A 17784-nucleotide genomic window follows, 5' to 3' on the forward strand; every position below is an offset into this window, starting at 1 on the left:
GTTATTTTTCTTTTTCCATCTGGTGAAAAGTGTGTTGTCTGGGCAAATTTCATTTATCTGTAAACTGTCATCTCTTTTCTATTCTCTCACACAGTTCATTTTTTTATTCTCTTTCAGCCAATCATGACCAAAGAAACAAGGCATTATTTTTGGTGGAATATGCCTATGATTTTGATGCAACCCACATGTCATGTATACTCCACTTATAGGGCCAGTGTGGACTCTATCCATATACTAGGAAAACTGCCCTCCAGAGGATGTCCTGGGAGGGATCTGCTACAGGGAAAACACCAATGCTCTTCAGAGTCTTCTTCACAGAGACGAAGATTGAGTGTGGCAATCAGAAGCAACTAGGTGAGGCTGAGGTAATAATGTTCATCTCTCAGAGGCGTGAATCAACAAAGACATATTTCTGGCTCACAAGTCATATCCAATTCAGGTAGGCAGTGGTGTTGGTATCAGGATGGTCACAGGGAACAAAAGCTGATGGGGTGGCCATTTCAAACACTTCCATGCACCATGCCACAGGAGAAAAAGGGAACTCTCAAGGTTTTATAACTAGCTTTTGGCAATTCTAGCACTTCCCAACTCATTGGCTTGAATAAGTCATGTGTCTCGGCCCAGTCAACCAGAAAAGACACATGTACACAGCCCTCTCTTGCACCCAGAAGGTAGCCTACCACAGTGATAGTTACCACAGAAAGAACATATTCAATGTCTAAACAATTTAATAAAACCAGAGAGAAGACACTCTCAGAATTCTAGAATTGAACTGTCAATCAATTAAATATGGAAAAAAGATGTTTAAGAGCAACTGAAGTGTATAAATTTATAAAATGCATACATTGTAGAAATGGTACAAGAAGAAAACAGATTCAAAACAGGCTTTGGCAAATTTATTAACGACAAAGGTACACTGATCCCTGAAGATGGTAGAAGGGATGCAAAGCTGCTGCACACAAAGAACATTCTGGTGCCATGTGTGGAGGGAGCTCTGCCTTGATGAGATGATCTTGGAACTGATCCAGTAGACCCTGATCTTATCACACTATTAAGATCCCTTCACATAGCAGCCTAGGGATCCTCCTTTTGTATTCAATAGAAAGGGGTCTCTCCCAGTTCATACAGTACAATTTCTGAATGAAATCATGGAGAAAAAAATTGATGCCAAATACCAAGTTTGGATAACATGAACTCAGTCAATCCCATTCTTTCTCACTGACCTAAGAAGTTTCCTGAATAATGTTCATGGAGAAACAAATTACTCATAAATACTTTTGCTGTTGGATTTCCTTTCACAAGCTTTAGGCTTCTATCTCCTGCCATGTTCCTTTTGATCCAGTACTGTCTTTTCAGCTTTCAGTTTAGTTTTCCCATTTCAATGACTTTCCTTGTGATTGTCAGAGTAGTTTTACAAGCCAACTCCCCATATTATTAAAACATCTGGACTGACAGGGAAGACTATGAGTATAAAGGAAATAGTCTGAGATTATTAATTACATGCCATAGTGAATCTTTAAGTCCTTAAAATGCTGCCAAAAGAAGCCAGCAGGTGGAGCAGTGGTTAAGATGTTGGACGCCCACATATCCAACCTCAGTTCAAGTCTTGGATTTGGTGACTTGGAAATCATGCTGGGCATGTGTATCTGCCCAAAATTCCAGGAGAATGGAGGAGAAGAAATTGTGGTGTGGCTATCCCATTTGAATGGTGATTTCTCATTTTCCCTCTAATTGTCTCTACACAAGGAGTACACGCCTCCTATGGCAAAAACCTTAAAAAAAAAAAAAAGAGAGAGAGAAAAAAGAAAAGGCCTGCCAATAGGCTATTCCATTTTCTGATATGCCTTTCTTTCTTCCTGGGATTTCAAATTCAGCATCTGTCAAATGTGTGTGGTAATGCAAACAGCCAAGGAGAAAATGTATTGTTTTGGATGACATTTTTTCCACAGTCTTTTTTGTTCTTTTAAAATGTACTTATGCCCTTTAAAGATTCTGAATGACAACAGAAAGGGACCTTATCTCCCTAGCACAGTATCACAAACAACCTCAACAGAGGAGGATGGTCTTTCCTTCCTCCAGGACAGCCGGATACAAATCAGAAGTCCTCTGAGTCTCAGGAGGACTCAGAGAGAAGTGAGAGAGTGCCGTGCTTGGGGGGGAGAGCTCGCTCCATACCTGAGCAGTTGGCCTCAGGATGGCAGGATGTGCTGCCACTGATGAGGCCAGCTAAGGGCAAGAGAGTCTTTTATCACTCACCAGAGAGCTGAAATAAAGACTGGTGGAACCCTCCCAGACAGAGGTCACTTGATTAACCTAGCCAGCGTCATCCTACTACTAGGGTCAAGTACTTCTTACTGTGAGGAATTTTCAATTTATTTCACAGACAAGATAGCTCATCTAAGCCAGCATTCCTGTTCCCCCAGGGAAATGTTCTCAGAGGAAGCTAAGGAAGGAGAGCCAAGAGCCTTTTAGTGGAGTTTTGCCCTCCTATTCTTTAGGGCCTCTCTGGCCAGGATCCCAGTTCTTTCCCTCTAGGGATTCTGCACTGTATTTTTACATGAATGAGATCTGAGCATGAAGAGGGAAGTTCAACCCTTCCCAGGTTTTATCTAAGGTTCAAAATACAGCTTTCAAAGGAGGGAGTTCACTTCTGTTGGTTTTGCTTTGCACATGTCTTACATTTCTGTGTGATGTATTATAATGGAAGTCTGTTGCACTTGTCTAACACTTCTCCTCCCTTCACATTTTTTTTTTGAGGAATGATCTCCTTTTCTACTTGAGCCATTTGGTTCAAGAAGGGCTACTCTAACCCCTGATCCATGGAAGATATAAACCATCTGAGGAATCACTAAATGTACTCTGTGCCATGACTGTTAAAGCTGAGTAAGAGGTGACTGCTTCACCCAAGTTGAACTAGGGGGGATTGTAAATCCAGGCTCTTGCTGGTGCTATTGAAGGGGGCACTGTCCTCAGAATGGGGTTGATCAATTGGCCAAACATAAGCTGAGGAATCCTGTGACCATTCTCCTTTCCTACGCGTTGGCTTCATTCTCAGGCTGTCTTCTCATGGTAGCAAGGAAAACAGAAGAGAGAAAGGGAGACAGGGTAGAGATTTCATGACATTTTTTGACCAGGTCTGAATTTATCCATGTCAGGATTATGTATCCCTGGACCTCCCAATATAATGAGATCATAAACTCATGCTTTTCTCTAAAGCTGTTTAAGTGATGGAGTCCTGGAGAAAGATCAAAAGACCCACCTCCATTATAAACCACAGGGTAATCTCTGTTTCATAGGCCCTTGATATGAGCCATGGTTTTATGAGTAGATTTCATTACTGTGCTTTTCAATCAGGGTAAGAAGGTTCTCCACAACTAAGATATTAATTCATTATGAATTTTGCTAGGCATTTGTTTGGTCACTGTGTTTGAGTCCTGGAATGGGTTGCTACATCAGAATTTTTAAAAAATGAGTAATAATCTGGGATCAGCAGGTGGCATGGTGGTTAAGGTGCTGGACACTCCCACATGGCTGACCAAGGTTCGAGTCCTGGACCTGGTAGCTTGCTTTCTCACTTTTCCCTCTTTCTCTCTCTCTCTCTCTCTCTCACCAGGTCCGGGACTCAAACTGGTAGGTTATGAGGGAGTGTGTGTATTTATGTCTCTGGTCAAATTTAAAAAAAAAATGAATGAATGATCAAGGTAAATAAATAATTCTTTTAAAAAAATGAGTAATAAGCTTTAGCCTAGACTTCATTTTTTCTCTAATGCTCTAAATCTGTATAACTTACATGGCTCTTGTCCCTCATATATGTTCTATTTTTTATTGTACTTATTTTCTTCTCCACTTTATATAAGTTCCTTTATTAATCTCTTTTTCCTTATGTTGCCTATCCTCTTTTCCGATATATATCCTTGACTATACCAAACATTTAGACTTGTTTTCTGCATGTTTCACACCTCTACCTATCATAAAAATAAATAAAAATGTAACCATTGCCTATTTATAATTTTCTGAGCATCTATTACAGGCCAAATACTTTGCTATATCATTTCTTCAATCCTCTCTCAACACCTCTGGGATAGGTGGAACTTTGGCTTAACTATTTAACTTTTCTATTCATCACTTTTCTCATCTATTTAAATAGACACAATGAATGCAGAGCTGCAACTATATTTCTCTAAACCTATGCTCTTTCTGCCAGAACGGCACATTTTCTGCATGCCAAATGTTAAGTCACATAGTCTCAAGACAAGCCAGCTACTTTCATCAATATCTATTGACAACATTGATACAGGCTACCTTGAGGACTATTACTTAGCTCTGTGCAAATGCTTTTGAAGGAAGCACCCAGAAGACAGAGAAGAGAGAGGAATAAGAAATCCAGAGAAAAGAGTCAAAACAAGATACATCCCTACTAACTATAAGAAGTTTCACAGAACAGACCACTCTTCTTTCCACATCTCCCCACAAGGAATAGTCTGGAAAATACACTTTTAGGGGGAAATGGAAAGTGGGAACTAAAGATGTATAGATTGGTGTGTTACCTGGGAAAATAACCTGGCTACAAACTCTCTTTCACACTTAAGATTACAATCTGAATTTTGGGGAGAACCAGTAAAATTTCCCAAGGAAGAACAACTGCAAATGTTCATCCTTAAAGGCCTTGGATTGGGCTCTACTTCCCCTCTAGGTTTGCAGCAGTACTGTGATAAGAAATAACCCAGTCTTTCTCCCAGTGAATTTCAGCGTAAATAATAATTTGTAGAATATAATGGGAGGCTGAGTACAGGGGCTGAGGAGTGGGTGGGCAAGGTCAGAAGCAAGTCTGATGGGTTATCTGCTGTCTGCTCTTCAACTATACCTCACTAAGAAATGGATTCAATAATGATAGCTCTGTTTTTACTACTTGCACAGGGAGAAAATTAGGGAGGCAAGCCTTCTGCCAAGTGAGGAAGTGGCAGTTGAAAGGAAGGGATGTGCTAGGAGGTGAACCATGCCCTAGTTTGGCATTGCTGTTCGTAAGAATTTTATAGGAGGTTTTCAAGCCAGCTATGAAGTTTGCAGATCACATGACTAATGAGTTTATTTACAGTAAACCAAAAAGCTCCAGGTACTACAAGGGGAAAGCTAATATTTATTTAGTGGATGAGAAAGTCCCAATTTTAATCTCTCTGTCTGAAAATATTAAAAAGTAAAAAATCACTTGATTTCCTTTTTTAAAAAAATTATTTAATTTTATTTATTTATTTTAATTTAACCAGGGGGGAGGGGAAGAGAGAGAGAAGGAGAAAGCCACCAGGTCCGGGACTCAAACTGTGGTTGGCTATGAGGGAGTCCAGCACCCTCAACCACCATGCCATCTGCTGGCCCCCAAATCATTTTGTTTTTAAAAGGGGAACCAGACCAAGACTGATCACTTTAACCAAATGAATAAAGAAAATCATAATCATCCTTATCCCCACAGAAAAGGTAAGAACAAAAGGATCAAAGAGGCAGGAGGGAGAGAGGAACACACACAGAAGCATATGTGTACATGCACATGTGTGCTCACATACACACACAAAGATACTCCAGCACTCAGAAGGTGGTGGAGATGAAGGAAAAGTGGCCTTCTGCATGGCCAGTGACGTGCTCTGGAGCCAAATCACTCATTAATTATAAACATGAATCAGATCGTCTTAGCACTGTGCTGATAGAAGGCTTAATGATTTGAATAAAGATTGTACCTTAAAAAAATGTGTTATCATACAGTTCGATTCTCGTGACACATTAGTGATGAAAGTACGTAAAGTAAGCTATAAGTGGGTTCATCATCTAGGCATTTGTGAAGCTACTTGCTTTTCTTTACTACCAGCTTGGACAGTTTTTAACGTCAGTATGCAAAGGTTGATCTAATTGACTGCACACAGTACAGAGTATTCCCAAGTGTGAATAATTTAGCCTCCATCATGAATAGTAAATGCTCCTGTATGTAGCTTTTGGTGAAGCCGTACATAGGATCACCAGTCCATGGATGAGAACTGGGGAACAGAAAGTCAAATGCTCCATGAACAGCTCTCAAGCCCAGGTTGCCCAGCGATACTCAGAGCTGCTCTCGCATGTGTCCAGCCAGCAGTGGCGTGGCTCGGACTGCAGGGAGATGCTGACCGCAGCTCTTGGTGGCACTTACCTGCTCCAGATCCTCAGCTGACCTTTTGTTTTCTCCTGCTGGATCCTGATAGGGCAAGACAAAGAGCTCTGCAGCCGTGGGTAAGCCAGGGAGCACTGCCACCAAGATGTGCTGGCCAGGAACCCCTGTGGCCTAAAGAAGAGATTCAGAAGCTCATGTAAATCCTGTAGGAAATGATGAGGATGGACAAGGGGAGGTGGAGGACAGAAGATGCAATGGAGTGAAAGGGGTTGTGAAAGCAGGGATGGAGGTAAAACCAGCAGGAGGGTATGTGTGAGATAGTACTAGGCCTCAAGCGCAGCTCCAGAGTCAGACTGTCTGAGGTTTAAACCCAGCTCCACCGCTGTGAGACGTAAAGCACATTGCTTATCTTCTCTGTACCCACATTCCCTTCAATAAAAAATGGGGATAATAGTAATAGTTGCCTTGCTAATGGCTGAATTGAAATTATGTTGGTTCCTTGGGATTTAAATGTCAGCTTCTTCCTAGAGGGTATCTTCAGTGAACAGACTATGCAGTAAAAAGACCTTCAGTTACTCTATGTATCATCTGCCCCTCATACCCCAGTCCTTTCTAATATATTTTACTTCTTCATCACCCCCTGGAGTTACTCTTCAAACTGACCAGTCAACCCTCATCATCTAAAAGGATCCCCCCATTCCACAACTTCAGGAGGTACATATTGACTTCTCCAAGTATCAGAACCTGACAATTAGCCCTGCACCAGGAAGTGTTTTGAGCCCTCTACTTGGCCATGCTGTCTCTTCTGCTAACATTGTAGAGATCAAAGTTCATTCAAAATGTTTGCAATAATTCCTACTGCTAACTGGACTGGGCACGTATTTAAGGCATGTTCGTGTCTCTAATGTACCTTCTGTATAATAGTTCTGCCCTTTTCTTAAAGAGTCACCCACAACTGGGAACCAGCAGTTAGCATAATGGCTATGTTGTTGGACTCCCACGTAGTTGACTGTGGTTCACATCCTGGACCCGGTGGCTTAGAACTCACGCCGGTCACGTGCGCGCAAGATCCCGAGAGGAGAATGGAGGAGAAGGGATTGCGGCGTGATCATCCCCCCTGGGGGGTGATTTCTATCTCTATGTCTCTGTCTGTCTGCGAGCGCACGCGCCTTATAGAGGGGGTGATTCTCTATGTCTCTGTCTGTCTGTGAGCGCACGCGCCTTATAGAGAAAACCTCTCAAAAAAAAAAAAAAAAAGCAAAAAAAAGAGTCACCCACAACTCACAGACCTAGCCAAATGAAAAGATGTACAATTGTGAAATATTCCAGTCTTTTCCTGCTAATGTTTTTGTGAATAGCCAAGACCCTACATTTGTTGCTAGAACCCAATGTGTCCTTTATGAGTTGTTTTGTAGTCTCCAATTTCAGTACACTTTTTATAATTTCTCAGGTGATTTGTTTCTGAACTCCACATTGGTATCTTTCTTAGAGTATCAAGAAGTTCCATGTACTCAGTCATTAGTATGTGTGTGGCATTGTGCCAACTTTCTAATGTTATTCTGTGCAACTTTTTTTTTTTTTTTTGGAGAGGCTTTTTGCTATAGGACGCGTGTGCTTGCCAGACAGACAGAGAGAGATAGAGACAGAAAGCGAGAAATCACCCTCCAGATGGGATGGTCACGCTACAATCCCTTCTCCAGTCTCCTCTCGGAATCTTGGGCACACACGCACACGCGCCTGGCGTGAGTTTTAAGCCACCGGGTCCAGGACGCGAACCACGGTCGACTATGTGGGAGTCCAGCAACATAGCCATTACGCTAACTGCTGGATCCCTGTGCAACTTTTTGAAGCAATTATCGCCATGTCCCATTTTGCAGGTGAAGGCATATCACAAGCTTGGATTCTCAGGAAATTGACTCTGAGTTTAGTGCGCAAAGTACTTAGTAAGAAGTGCTCTTGGGAGGATCAGCAGGTGGTATGTTGGTTAAGGCATTAGATTCCCACATGGCTAACTGCAGTTTAAGTACTGGACCCAGTGGCTTGAAAAATCACACCAGGTGCGTGTGCATGCTTGTCCAAAGCCCTGAAGGAAAATGGAGGAGAAGGGACTTCATTGTGGTCATGCCCCTGAGTGGGTGATTTCTCACCTTTTCTGTCTCTGTCTTTATCTTACAAGCACACATACCCTATGGCAAAACCTAGGAGAGGAAAAAAAAAAAAAAAAAAAAAAAAAGATGTGCTCTTGGGAATGATCTCTTAAGGAAAAAGGGAACAGATCAGAAATGGGCAGGAGAGAAGCTAATTTGCCACATTAGTCAATGGCAGCCTCAAAAGATACCATGGGGAGGTCCTGTAGCCTCTCAGAGTTATCTTAAATTGGTCTGAGAGGGCCAGAACTTTTATATAACTGCACCAGTCCCTCATCTAACCCAAACCACCCTGAAGTGACAAGAGCTGGAGCAACAAAGCTAAAACCACTGTCCACAGTTCTCCCAACAGACAAGACAAGTCTTTCCCTGAACGGGGATTTAGAGGATGTATCTTTATTTCCATTTTTGGAAAGATGGTAGCTATAAGGTTAAACAATGGCTCAAGACCCTCTGAGAAGTGACTGTAGATTGATTATGAAGCTTGATCTGACTGCAGAGCCTGTGAGAGGAGCCAGTTCCCTCTGCTTCTGCACTGACACTTACCACATACCAGCTCCTATTAGAGTTGACCCCCTGCTGTTTCACTAGATTGTAAACTCAGATTATGTCCAAATCATGCTCATTGTACAGAAAAATGTTTATTGAATGACATTCAATTAAAAGTTTTATTGTGAAATTTCAATAGAAAAAGCCAACTTGATACAGAAAAGGCAAGTCTTTTTGTACTGAATTCTTTCACACAACAAATAGGAAGAAAACTGCCAACATGCTGACTCTATGTTATACCTCTTTTGGGCTTAATAGGGTACACTGGGTAATGTCATCCCTTAGGACCACATTAACATGGTCACATGTAATTACTGATCTCAAAGGCAGAGTGGAATGCTGGGAACCAGAGCTGGGTCAACTGCCCCTGGGATTGGATAATTAGGGAACCTTGGAAACTGGAAGGTATTAACCCGCCCCCCACAACCATCACTACTAAAACCCTGTCCTGAGGGATGTAAATCCAACTTGTTTATTCTGCATTTAGCTGATTATGCTACGAAGCAGCCTAGAAATATTGATGAGCAGTCATTTCTAGCCTACGGGACAGCTGGTGGAAAGGTGGAGGTCCAGGGCGTCTAGTCCTTAGACAATATGTGCAAAAGAAATCAGCCTGGGAGGATGGCCATTGCTGAACTAATGCCTGGTAGATCAATCACTTGGGAAGTTATACATCTGCCTGAGAGATCTGTGGGGACACAGGTCTCTAGAATGCTGCAGATCAAAGGAGGTGGGCATTGGGTTCATCAAAGGGTACTGACGAATGGGAGTCATGGGGGAAAACATGATAAGCTTATTTGGGGATTGGATGTGTTAAATGAAGCAGCTACTGAGAAGGTTATCTAGAATATTGTAAGTGCTAAACAGACATCAACAGTGATATAAAGGTGTTGGTATAAGGATGGGGAAGGTCAGTTCTTTGTCAAAGAGCTGAATATGAGCTTTCCTCATCAGGGCTTATATGAGAGCCTTTGCCCATCATCTTTTGGTGTCATGTGTCACCATGTGTTAGGAGCAGGAAACACTATGCAAAAATCCTAATTTTCTTTTCCCTTTTGGGCTAAAGTAACTCATCTCTGATGTGCAATTAGTCCAAGCAGCTCTGTGAAGTGGGCAGGAGAAGATGCACCTAAAAGGAGTCTTCTGCAATTGCCAGTGACATTTGCTCAGAGGGGAACAAACCACACCATCTTGATATTCTCAGAAACTTTAAGAGGCCATGTTACATCTGCAAAAGCAGACACAGGATTCAGGTCCTTCACTACACTTGGATAGCTTCAACCCTGATTTATTTATCTAAGCTGTGAGAGTTTCGACAAATTACTTAACCCCTCTGAACCTCAGTTGCCTCATTTACAGCATGAGGGTAAGCATTCTTTCTTGGGGCTGGAATAGGAAAGAAATATCTTTAGAAGAACTGAGACAGCAGGAAGTGTAGTGCTTAAGACACTGGACTCCCATGCAGCCCCCTGCAGTTTGAGTCCTGGACAAAATGGATTAGAAGTCACGCTGGGTGCATGTGCACACATGTCCAAAACCTCAAGAGGAGAAGGGATTGTGGCATGGCCATTCCCCCAGGGGGTGATTTCTCATTTTCCCTCTCACTGTCTCTCTGGTGAGCACACATATCCAAAGGCAAAAACCTAAATAATAAATAAATAGGGACCAGCAGTTAGCATAATGGCTATGTCGCTGGACTCTCAAGCAGTCGACCACGGTTTGAGTCCCAAACCTAGCGGCTTAAACTCATGCCGGGCGTGTGTGTGTGCCCAAGATCCCGAGAGAAGAATGGAGGAGAAGGGATTGTGGGGTGGCCATCCCCCCTAGGGGGTGAATTGTCACTTTCTATCTCTATGTCTCTCCCTATCTTTCTGGTGAGCGCACACGCCCTATAGCAAAAATCTGTCCAAAAAAAGAAAACAATAAATAATAAATAAATAAATCACGGGGCATGAAATGCAACTAGTCACTGACTGAGTAGACTAAGTGCTTGCTATACTGCTATGTGAGCAGTGGTGGGGTTAGAAGCCAGGGCTCCTTTTACTAACTTCTCACCCTTGAGAACCTAACATGCTCTGTTCCTTCATTAGTATTGCTGGTAGCTGATTTTACACTAACAGCCTAATCATTAACTCTGCTGTGTAACTGTCACAAGTACCCAGTGCCTTCTTCTCCAAGGAGAAAAAGCTTCACTATGAGCAGGGAACACAGGTTAGCTCATGGTTGCTTTCTTCACACTGTGCCTACCATGCTTCTGCACGTGTGTGGCGAGGCCGTGCAGATAGCAGATGGATTAACTAGAACCACACACCCCCCATGGACTCCAGCTTTTTCATGTCACTTTTTACACAAGGGTCCCCTCCCCATGAAGTCATCAAGCAAAGAGGAGAAGAGTGCCCAGCAAGAGAAGGAACTATTCGCACTCACTTCCTCCAGGGATGCTTTGATGACTCGGCTGATGTCCCTCCTCCACTCAGGGATATCCGGGTTGTAGTCATCCAGGTTTGGAGAAAAAGACAAGCGAAGAGACCGGAACTCCTCTGGGGATACAGCAGTAGGTGGATTACTCTAAGTCAAATAGTGCAGTCAAAACACCTAGTAGACTCTATTTTATAAAACACCCTACTAGAGGATCATTTCTTTAACATTGACCAGAGACCCTTTTAGAAGACAAATTCACTATTCCCATCCCTGTCATCTCACTAGCTCCTCATTTTCTAAACCAAAGCCCTGAACTCTGACCCATGCCTTGCCCTTACATCTGCAAAAGCAGACACAGGATTCAGGTCCTTCACTACACTTGGATAGCTTCAACCCTGATTTATTTATCTAAGCTGTGAGAGTTTCGACAAATTACTTAACCCCTCTGAACCTCAGTTGCCTCATTTACAGCATGAGGGTAAGCATTCTTTCTTGGGGCTGGAATAGGAAAGAAATATCTTTAGAAGAACTGAGACAGCAGGAAGTGTAGTGCTTAAGACACTGGACTCCCATGCAGCCCCCTGCAGTTTGAGTCCTGGACAAAATGGATTAGAAGTCACGCTGGGTGCATGTGCACACATGTCCAAAACCTCAAGAGGAGAAGGGATTGTGGCATGGCCATTCCCCCAGGGGGTGATTTCTCATTTTCCCTCTCACTGTCTCTCTGGTGAGCACACATATCCAAAGGCAAAAACCTAAATAATAAATAAATAGGGACCAGCAGTTAGCATAATGGCTATGTCGCTGGACTCTCAAGCAGTCGACCACGGTTTGAGTCCCAAACCTAGCGGCTTAAACTCATGCCGGGCGTGTGTGTGTGCCCAAGATCCCGAGAGAAGAATGGAGGAGAAGGGATTGTGGGGTGGCCATCCCCCCTAGGGGGTGAATTGTCGAGTCCTGGACAAAATGGATTAGAAGTCACGCTGGGTGCATGTGCACACATGTCCAAAACCTCAAGAGGAGAAGGGATTGTGGCATGGCCATTCCCCCAGGGGGTGATTTCTCATTTTCCCTCTCACTGTCTCTCTGGTGAGCACACATATCCAAAGGCAAAAACCTAAATAATAAATAAATAGGGACCAGCAGTTAGCATAATGGCTATGTCGCTGGACTCTCAAGCAGTCGACCACGGTTTGAGTCCCAAACCTAGCGGCTTAAACTCATGCCGGGCGTGTGTGTGTGCCCAAGATCCCGAGAGAAGAATGGAGGAGAAGGGATTGTGGGGTGGCCATCCCCCCTAGGGGGTGAATTGTCACTTTCTATCTCTATGTCTCTCCCTATCTTTCTGGTGAGCGCACACGCCCTATAGCAAAAATCTGTCCAAAAAAAGAAAACAATAAATAATAAATAAATAAATCACGGGGCATGAAATGCAACTAGTCACTGACTGAGTAGACTAAGTGCTTGCTATACTGCTATGTGAGCAGTGGTGGGGTTAGAAGCCAGGGCTCCTTTTACTAACTTCTCACCCTTGAGAACCTAACATGCTCTGTTCCTTCATTAGTATTGCTGGTAGCTGATTTTACACTAACAGCCTAATCATTAACTCTGCTGTGTAACTGTCACAAGTACCCAGTGCCTTCTTCTCCAAGGAGAAAAAGCTTCACTATGAGCAGGGAACACAGGTTAGCTCATGGTTGCTTTCTTCACACTGTGCCTACCATGCTTCTGCACGTGTGTGGCGAGGCCGTGCAGATAGCAGATGGATTAACTAGAACCACACACCCCCCATGGACTCCAGCTTTTTCATGTCACTTTTTACACAAGGGTCCCCTCCCCATGAAGTCATCAAGCAAAGAGGAGAAGAGTGCCCAGCAAGAGAAGGAACTATTCGCACTCACTTCCTCCAGGGATGCTTTGATGACTCGGCTGATGTCCCTCCTCCACTCAGGGATATCCGGGTTGTAGTCATCCAGGTTTGGAGAAAAAGACAAGCGAAGAGACCGGAACTCCTCTGGGGATACAGCAGTAGGTGGATTACTCTAAGTCAAATAGTGCAGTCAAAACACCTAGTAGACTCTATTTTATAAAACACCCTACTAGAGGATCATTTCTTTAACATTGACCAGAGACCCTTTTAGAAGACAAATTCACTATTCCCATCCCTGTCATCTCACTAGCTCCTCATTTTCTAAACCAAAGCCCTGAACTCTGACCCATGCCTTGCCCTGCAGCCTTTGTTCATTATTGTCAGTTCTAGATTCTGCACTCTTGGATACTAAATGGTCTGGAGGACTCTGAATACATGGCAGGTTGATGACCCGGGCCTTTGCACACACTGTTCTTGTGCTAGAACGCCACATTCTCCCCCACTGTCTTTGCATAACTATTCAAACTCAATTCAAGCATTCCCTGGCTGATAACTCTCCTCTACCACATTTTAACTGTCTTTTTTCATGTCACTGCTATGTTTTATATACTTTTATTATTACCATATGGCTGTATAATCATTATTATTATATTGTGCTTGTTTATTGTTATCATGAAAGTCATTCTGTTATTATCTTTGATTGCATGGAAATTGCACATGTAGCTACTGCATTTGGGGACTTCATTAGTTGTTTCTACACCTCCTGAGCTAGTCTAGGCTCTTCAGGAAGAATGGTGATTACAGTGATGAGAGTAGTCTGTGAGAGAAAATGCAAAAGCCAGAGATGTGATGAGCCTTCAGACCTCAGTGCAGACAGGACAATAAAAAGGAGGGAAGGAAGGCTGGTGGACTGTCCTCCAGTCTGAGGCAGGGTCAGCAAGACTTGGGAGTCCTTAGGCCAATGTCAGCCAGAAGGAGAAGGTCTCCTGTGTCCCAGAGATGAATCACCCTTAGTATTCCTGTTGTACTCACTCGCTGGCTGGAATTAGTTCCTGTAAGGCATGGCCTTGACCATGGCACGGTAATGGGTTTAAGAGCACAGAGCTGCAGATATTGATCAATTACACATTCTGCAAGGCCCACTCTCAGGGCCTCCACAGCCCCTAACTCCACAGCATTTGGAATATTTTATACTCAGGCCATATCACTCCCTAACACTTGCTAGTAGCCCTACATCATATTTGGAAAAAAATCTAGATTCTCACTATGGCCTTCCTGGTTCTGCATAACCTGGGGTGTCTTTGTCTCCTGCCTCATGTCTGTCCTATGACTTCCGTGCACTCATGCTGCTCCAGGACCCTGTCTTCCCTTCTGTCTCACAATAGGGCACTGCTCCTTTCACTATTCCAGGTTCTCAGAGTGCAGATCGTTCAGTTCCTCTTCATCATTCTCTCTCTATTCAAGAGGTCTTCCTGGCTCCCGCCTTCAGGTAGACCCACCCCCTTTTCCACCACCCTGGACCCTGTATGTTGTCTTTATAGTTAACACTATCTCAGTTATCTTGCTTTTGTTGCAAGCTCCCATACTGGATTATAAACTCAGCAAGGACAAGAGTTCTGTGGTCCTGGTCCTTGGGACGATGCCCAGGACATGACATGGTAGGCTTTCAACTACTATCTATGAAACATTTAAATAATAAATGTTGAATGAATAAATGCTTAGATTACAGTGGCAGCTACCTTTAATTTATGCATTTAGTTATTCAATAAACATTTCTTGTTTTAAACATGTCCTTGGGCTTCAGTAGGGGCTAGGCAACATCAGAGAGGCCAATTATATATTTAGGCACCATGAAAGACCACTTGCCCATTTCCTAACAATGTGAACACATTTTCAAACACATGCTTGAGGATGCTTACATTACAAGGTGTGCATTTACGGCAGTTATCTTATGCCAAAGACATATTTTTCAAAACTTGACTGTCGGAACCAGCAGTTAGCGTAATGGCTATGTCGCTGGACTCCCACGTAGTCGACCATGGTTCGCATCCCGGACCTGTTGGCTTAAAACTCACACCGGCTGTGTGTGCATGCGTGCCCAAGATCCCGAGAGGAGAATGGAGAAGGGATTGCAGCGTGACCATCCCCTCTAGGGGGTGATTTCTTGCTTTCTGTCTCTCTGTCTCTCTCTGTCTGTCTAGTGCACGTGCCCTATAGCGAAAAACCTCTCAAAAAGAAAAAGAAAAAAACAAAAAGCTTGACTGTCTTATGAGTCACCTGTCACCTATATGAATATCAGCGAGTCAGTTCTGACGGAGAATAATGAAATGCATATTAATTAGCAGTGCAGTAACTGGCAGGACTAATCACTCACTGGCTCCTAACTTCTCCTGCTCAAAGAAATAAGTTTATATCATTCTCACTTTCATCACACCTCATGCCAAACTATAGCGGCTTCCCCTACAAAGGGAAGATGTTTATTATAGTAAAAGGACATAAATGAGAAAAATGATGCAGCCCCCTCTGAAATTACTTGTCATACTAAGCAGGATGGTAGGGAGAATGGAGAGAAATATATTGTGGTTTATTCAACAAATGGAATGTTTGCGGAAGGCCTCAAAAGGGTGATCACTAATTATTCTCTTTTTTCTTTTTTAAATTTGCCAGAGAGTATGTGCACTCACCAGAGAGAAATAGGAAGAGAGACAGAGAAAGAGAAAGAAAAGTGAGAAAGCATCTGCAAAGGGGAAGGCCATGCCACAATCCCTTCTCCTTTATTTCCCCTCTTGTGATTTTACGCATACACGCATATGCTCAGCATGTTATTCAAAATGCTTAGTCCAGGACTGAAATTGCACAGTCGGCAATGTGGGATCCAGCAGCCAAACCACCAGGCCACAAGTGGGCCCTATATTCTCTTTGGAAACAGATAAAATTCTACACATTTGTTTTTATTTAGAAACAAATTTGTTTTCTGAAACAAGTAGGCAAGCTCTCCTCTGTCTACTTCCCAAATACAAGCTTACTTGGGTCTCATCACAACAGCCTTTGCCTCGTCTGTCCCCACTTTCCCATCTCCCATTCAGACAGGTTTCTTCCTGACTGCCGGCCTCTAGTTTCTCTTTTCTTAGGACACTTACTCTAGAAAATCCAGAAAATTTGAGACTATAAATTTGTTCTCTGTCCCTTTGAGATATAAATCTTCTTTCTCAAGCACCTGGGGGCTATCCCTAGAAAATGCAATCATCTAAAAGAAAGATTCAGACCCTATATCCCTATCTCTGGGGACTATCCCTAGAAAATGTGATCATTTAAAAGAAAGATTGAGACCCTATGCCCCTATCTCTGGGGATGGTAGGAGACTACCTCAATAAGCAGCAATTAACTAACATAGCCTATCACACCGATAACCCCATTCACTCCCTAATGTCTTCCAGTTCTTTTCCACTACCTAACCCTAGCATTAAAAACCCTTCTTGCTTTTTGTTACAGTTAAATTCAATCTTGCTAGTTCATCTTTGTGGATGCAATGTTTTCAATTAGGTGCATCTGTCATTAACTCTTTCTATTCATGTATATGAAATTCTGGATAGCTCATCTGACTGAAGACAAATAAAGATGGCTGATGGCTCAGGAATTTGGTTAAAGGAGGGAGAGACAACTTTTCATGAAGAGATGGGTAGCTCTTTATGAAGCATTTTATGAAGGGTGGCTCATCCTTGGATGATGTCTTGAAAAAGATTGTTGAGAAAGGAAGAACTAAGCTTAGAAAGGGGGTGGAAAGTGCTTATAAGGATCTCCTTTGGTTAAAAATTCTTAGGCTCTTGGGCCAGCAGGTGGCATAGTGATTAAGGTGCTGGACTACCACAAAGGTGACCACGGTTTGAATCCCAGATTTGGTTTGAAACTCACACCAGGTGCCTGTTCAGGTGTGCCTAAAATCTCAGGAAGAGAATGAAGGAAAAGGGACTGTGGTATAGCCAGTCCCCCTTGGGGGGGGGGGGCTAATTTCTTACATTCCCTCTCATTGTCTTCCTCTATGGCAAAAACTTAAGAAAAATTCTTAGCTAAACTTACCATGTTTATTTCATGTTTTCTCATCTATAAAACAGGAATAATTATAGAATATTTCTCATAAGTCTGTTCAGAGGAGTCAATAAAATGGAAGACAGACATATTGCATCATCAGAAAAGTCATGATACATATTCTATTTTTTTCTATGTGAAAATGCATCATGACTTTTCCAATGAATCAACAGATAGATTTATAGAATGATCTATCTATACCTCAAGTGCTTAGAACAGATGCAGATTGTTAGTAAGGGCTTCATCAACGTTAATTACTATCATTACCACCATTATTATTATCAGCTCTGTCACTAAACAGCAGGATGACTTTATGTAGCAATCTCCCAAGTGTGGGCCACAATTTCCTATCTGCAAAATGACATGCTGGACCAGAGACACCCAAAGACCTTTGAGATTTAATGAAGAGGTCTCCAGTATGCTTAAATAAGAAGACACCTGATGGGGTGATGGGTCAATGTTCATTAGTGTGACCTGTGACATCCAGAAAGAAGAGACAGGAGAACAAGCAACTGGTGGAAAATAAATGAGTCCAGTAATCAGGGTCATTTTCAAGCATGAGCCCTAGGTCTTGATAA

General features: G+C 42.8%; 1 protein-coding gene across 1 annotated transcript in view; it reads right to left on the bottom strand.

Annotated features, from left to right (window-relative positions):
- SORCS1 (sortilin related VPS10 domain containing receptor 1) overlaps positions 1-17784 on the bottom strand; it is a 652766-nt gene that overhangs the window by 29210 nt on the left and 605772 nt on the right. Inside the window, 2 exon segments of the mRNA XM_006166423.2 lie at positions 6173-6304; positions 13152-13264. Coding sequence (XP_006166485.1) covers positions 6173-6304; positions 13152-13264 — 245 coding nt within the window.

This window comes from Tupaia chinensis, unplaced genomic scaffold (assembly GCF_000334495.1).
Source record: "Tupaia chinensis unplaced genomic scaffold, TupChi_1.0 Scaffold144255_1, whole genome shotgun sequence".
In the NCBI taxonomy this organism is placed as follows: domain Eukaryota; kingdom Metazoa; phylum Chordata; class Mammalia; order Scandentia; family Tupaiidae; genus Tupaia; species Tupaia belangeri.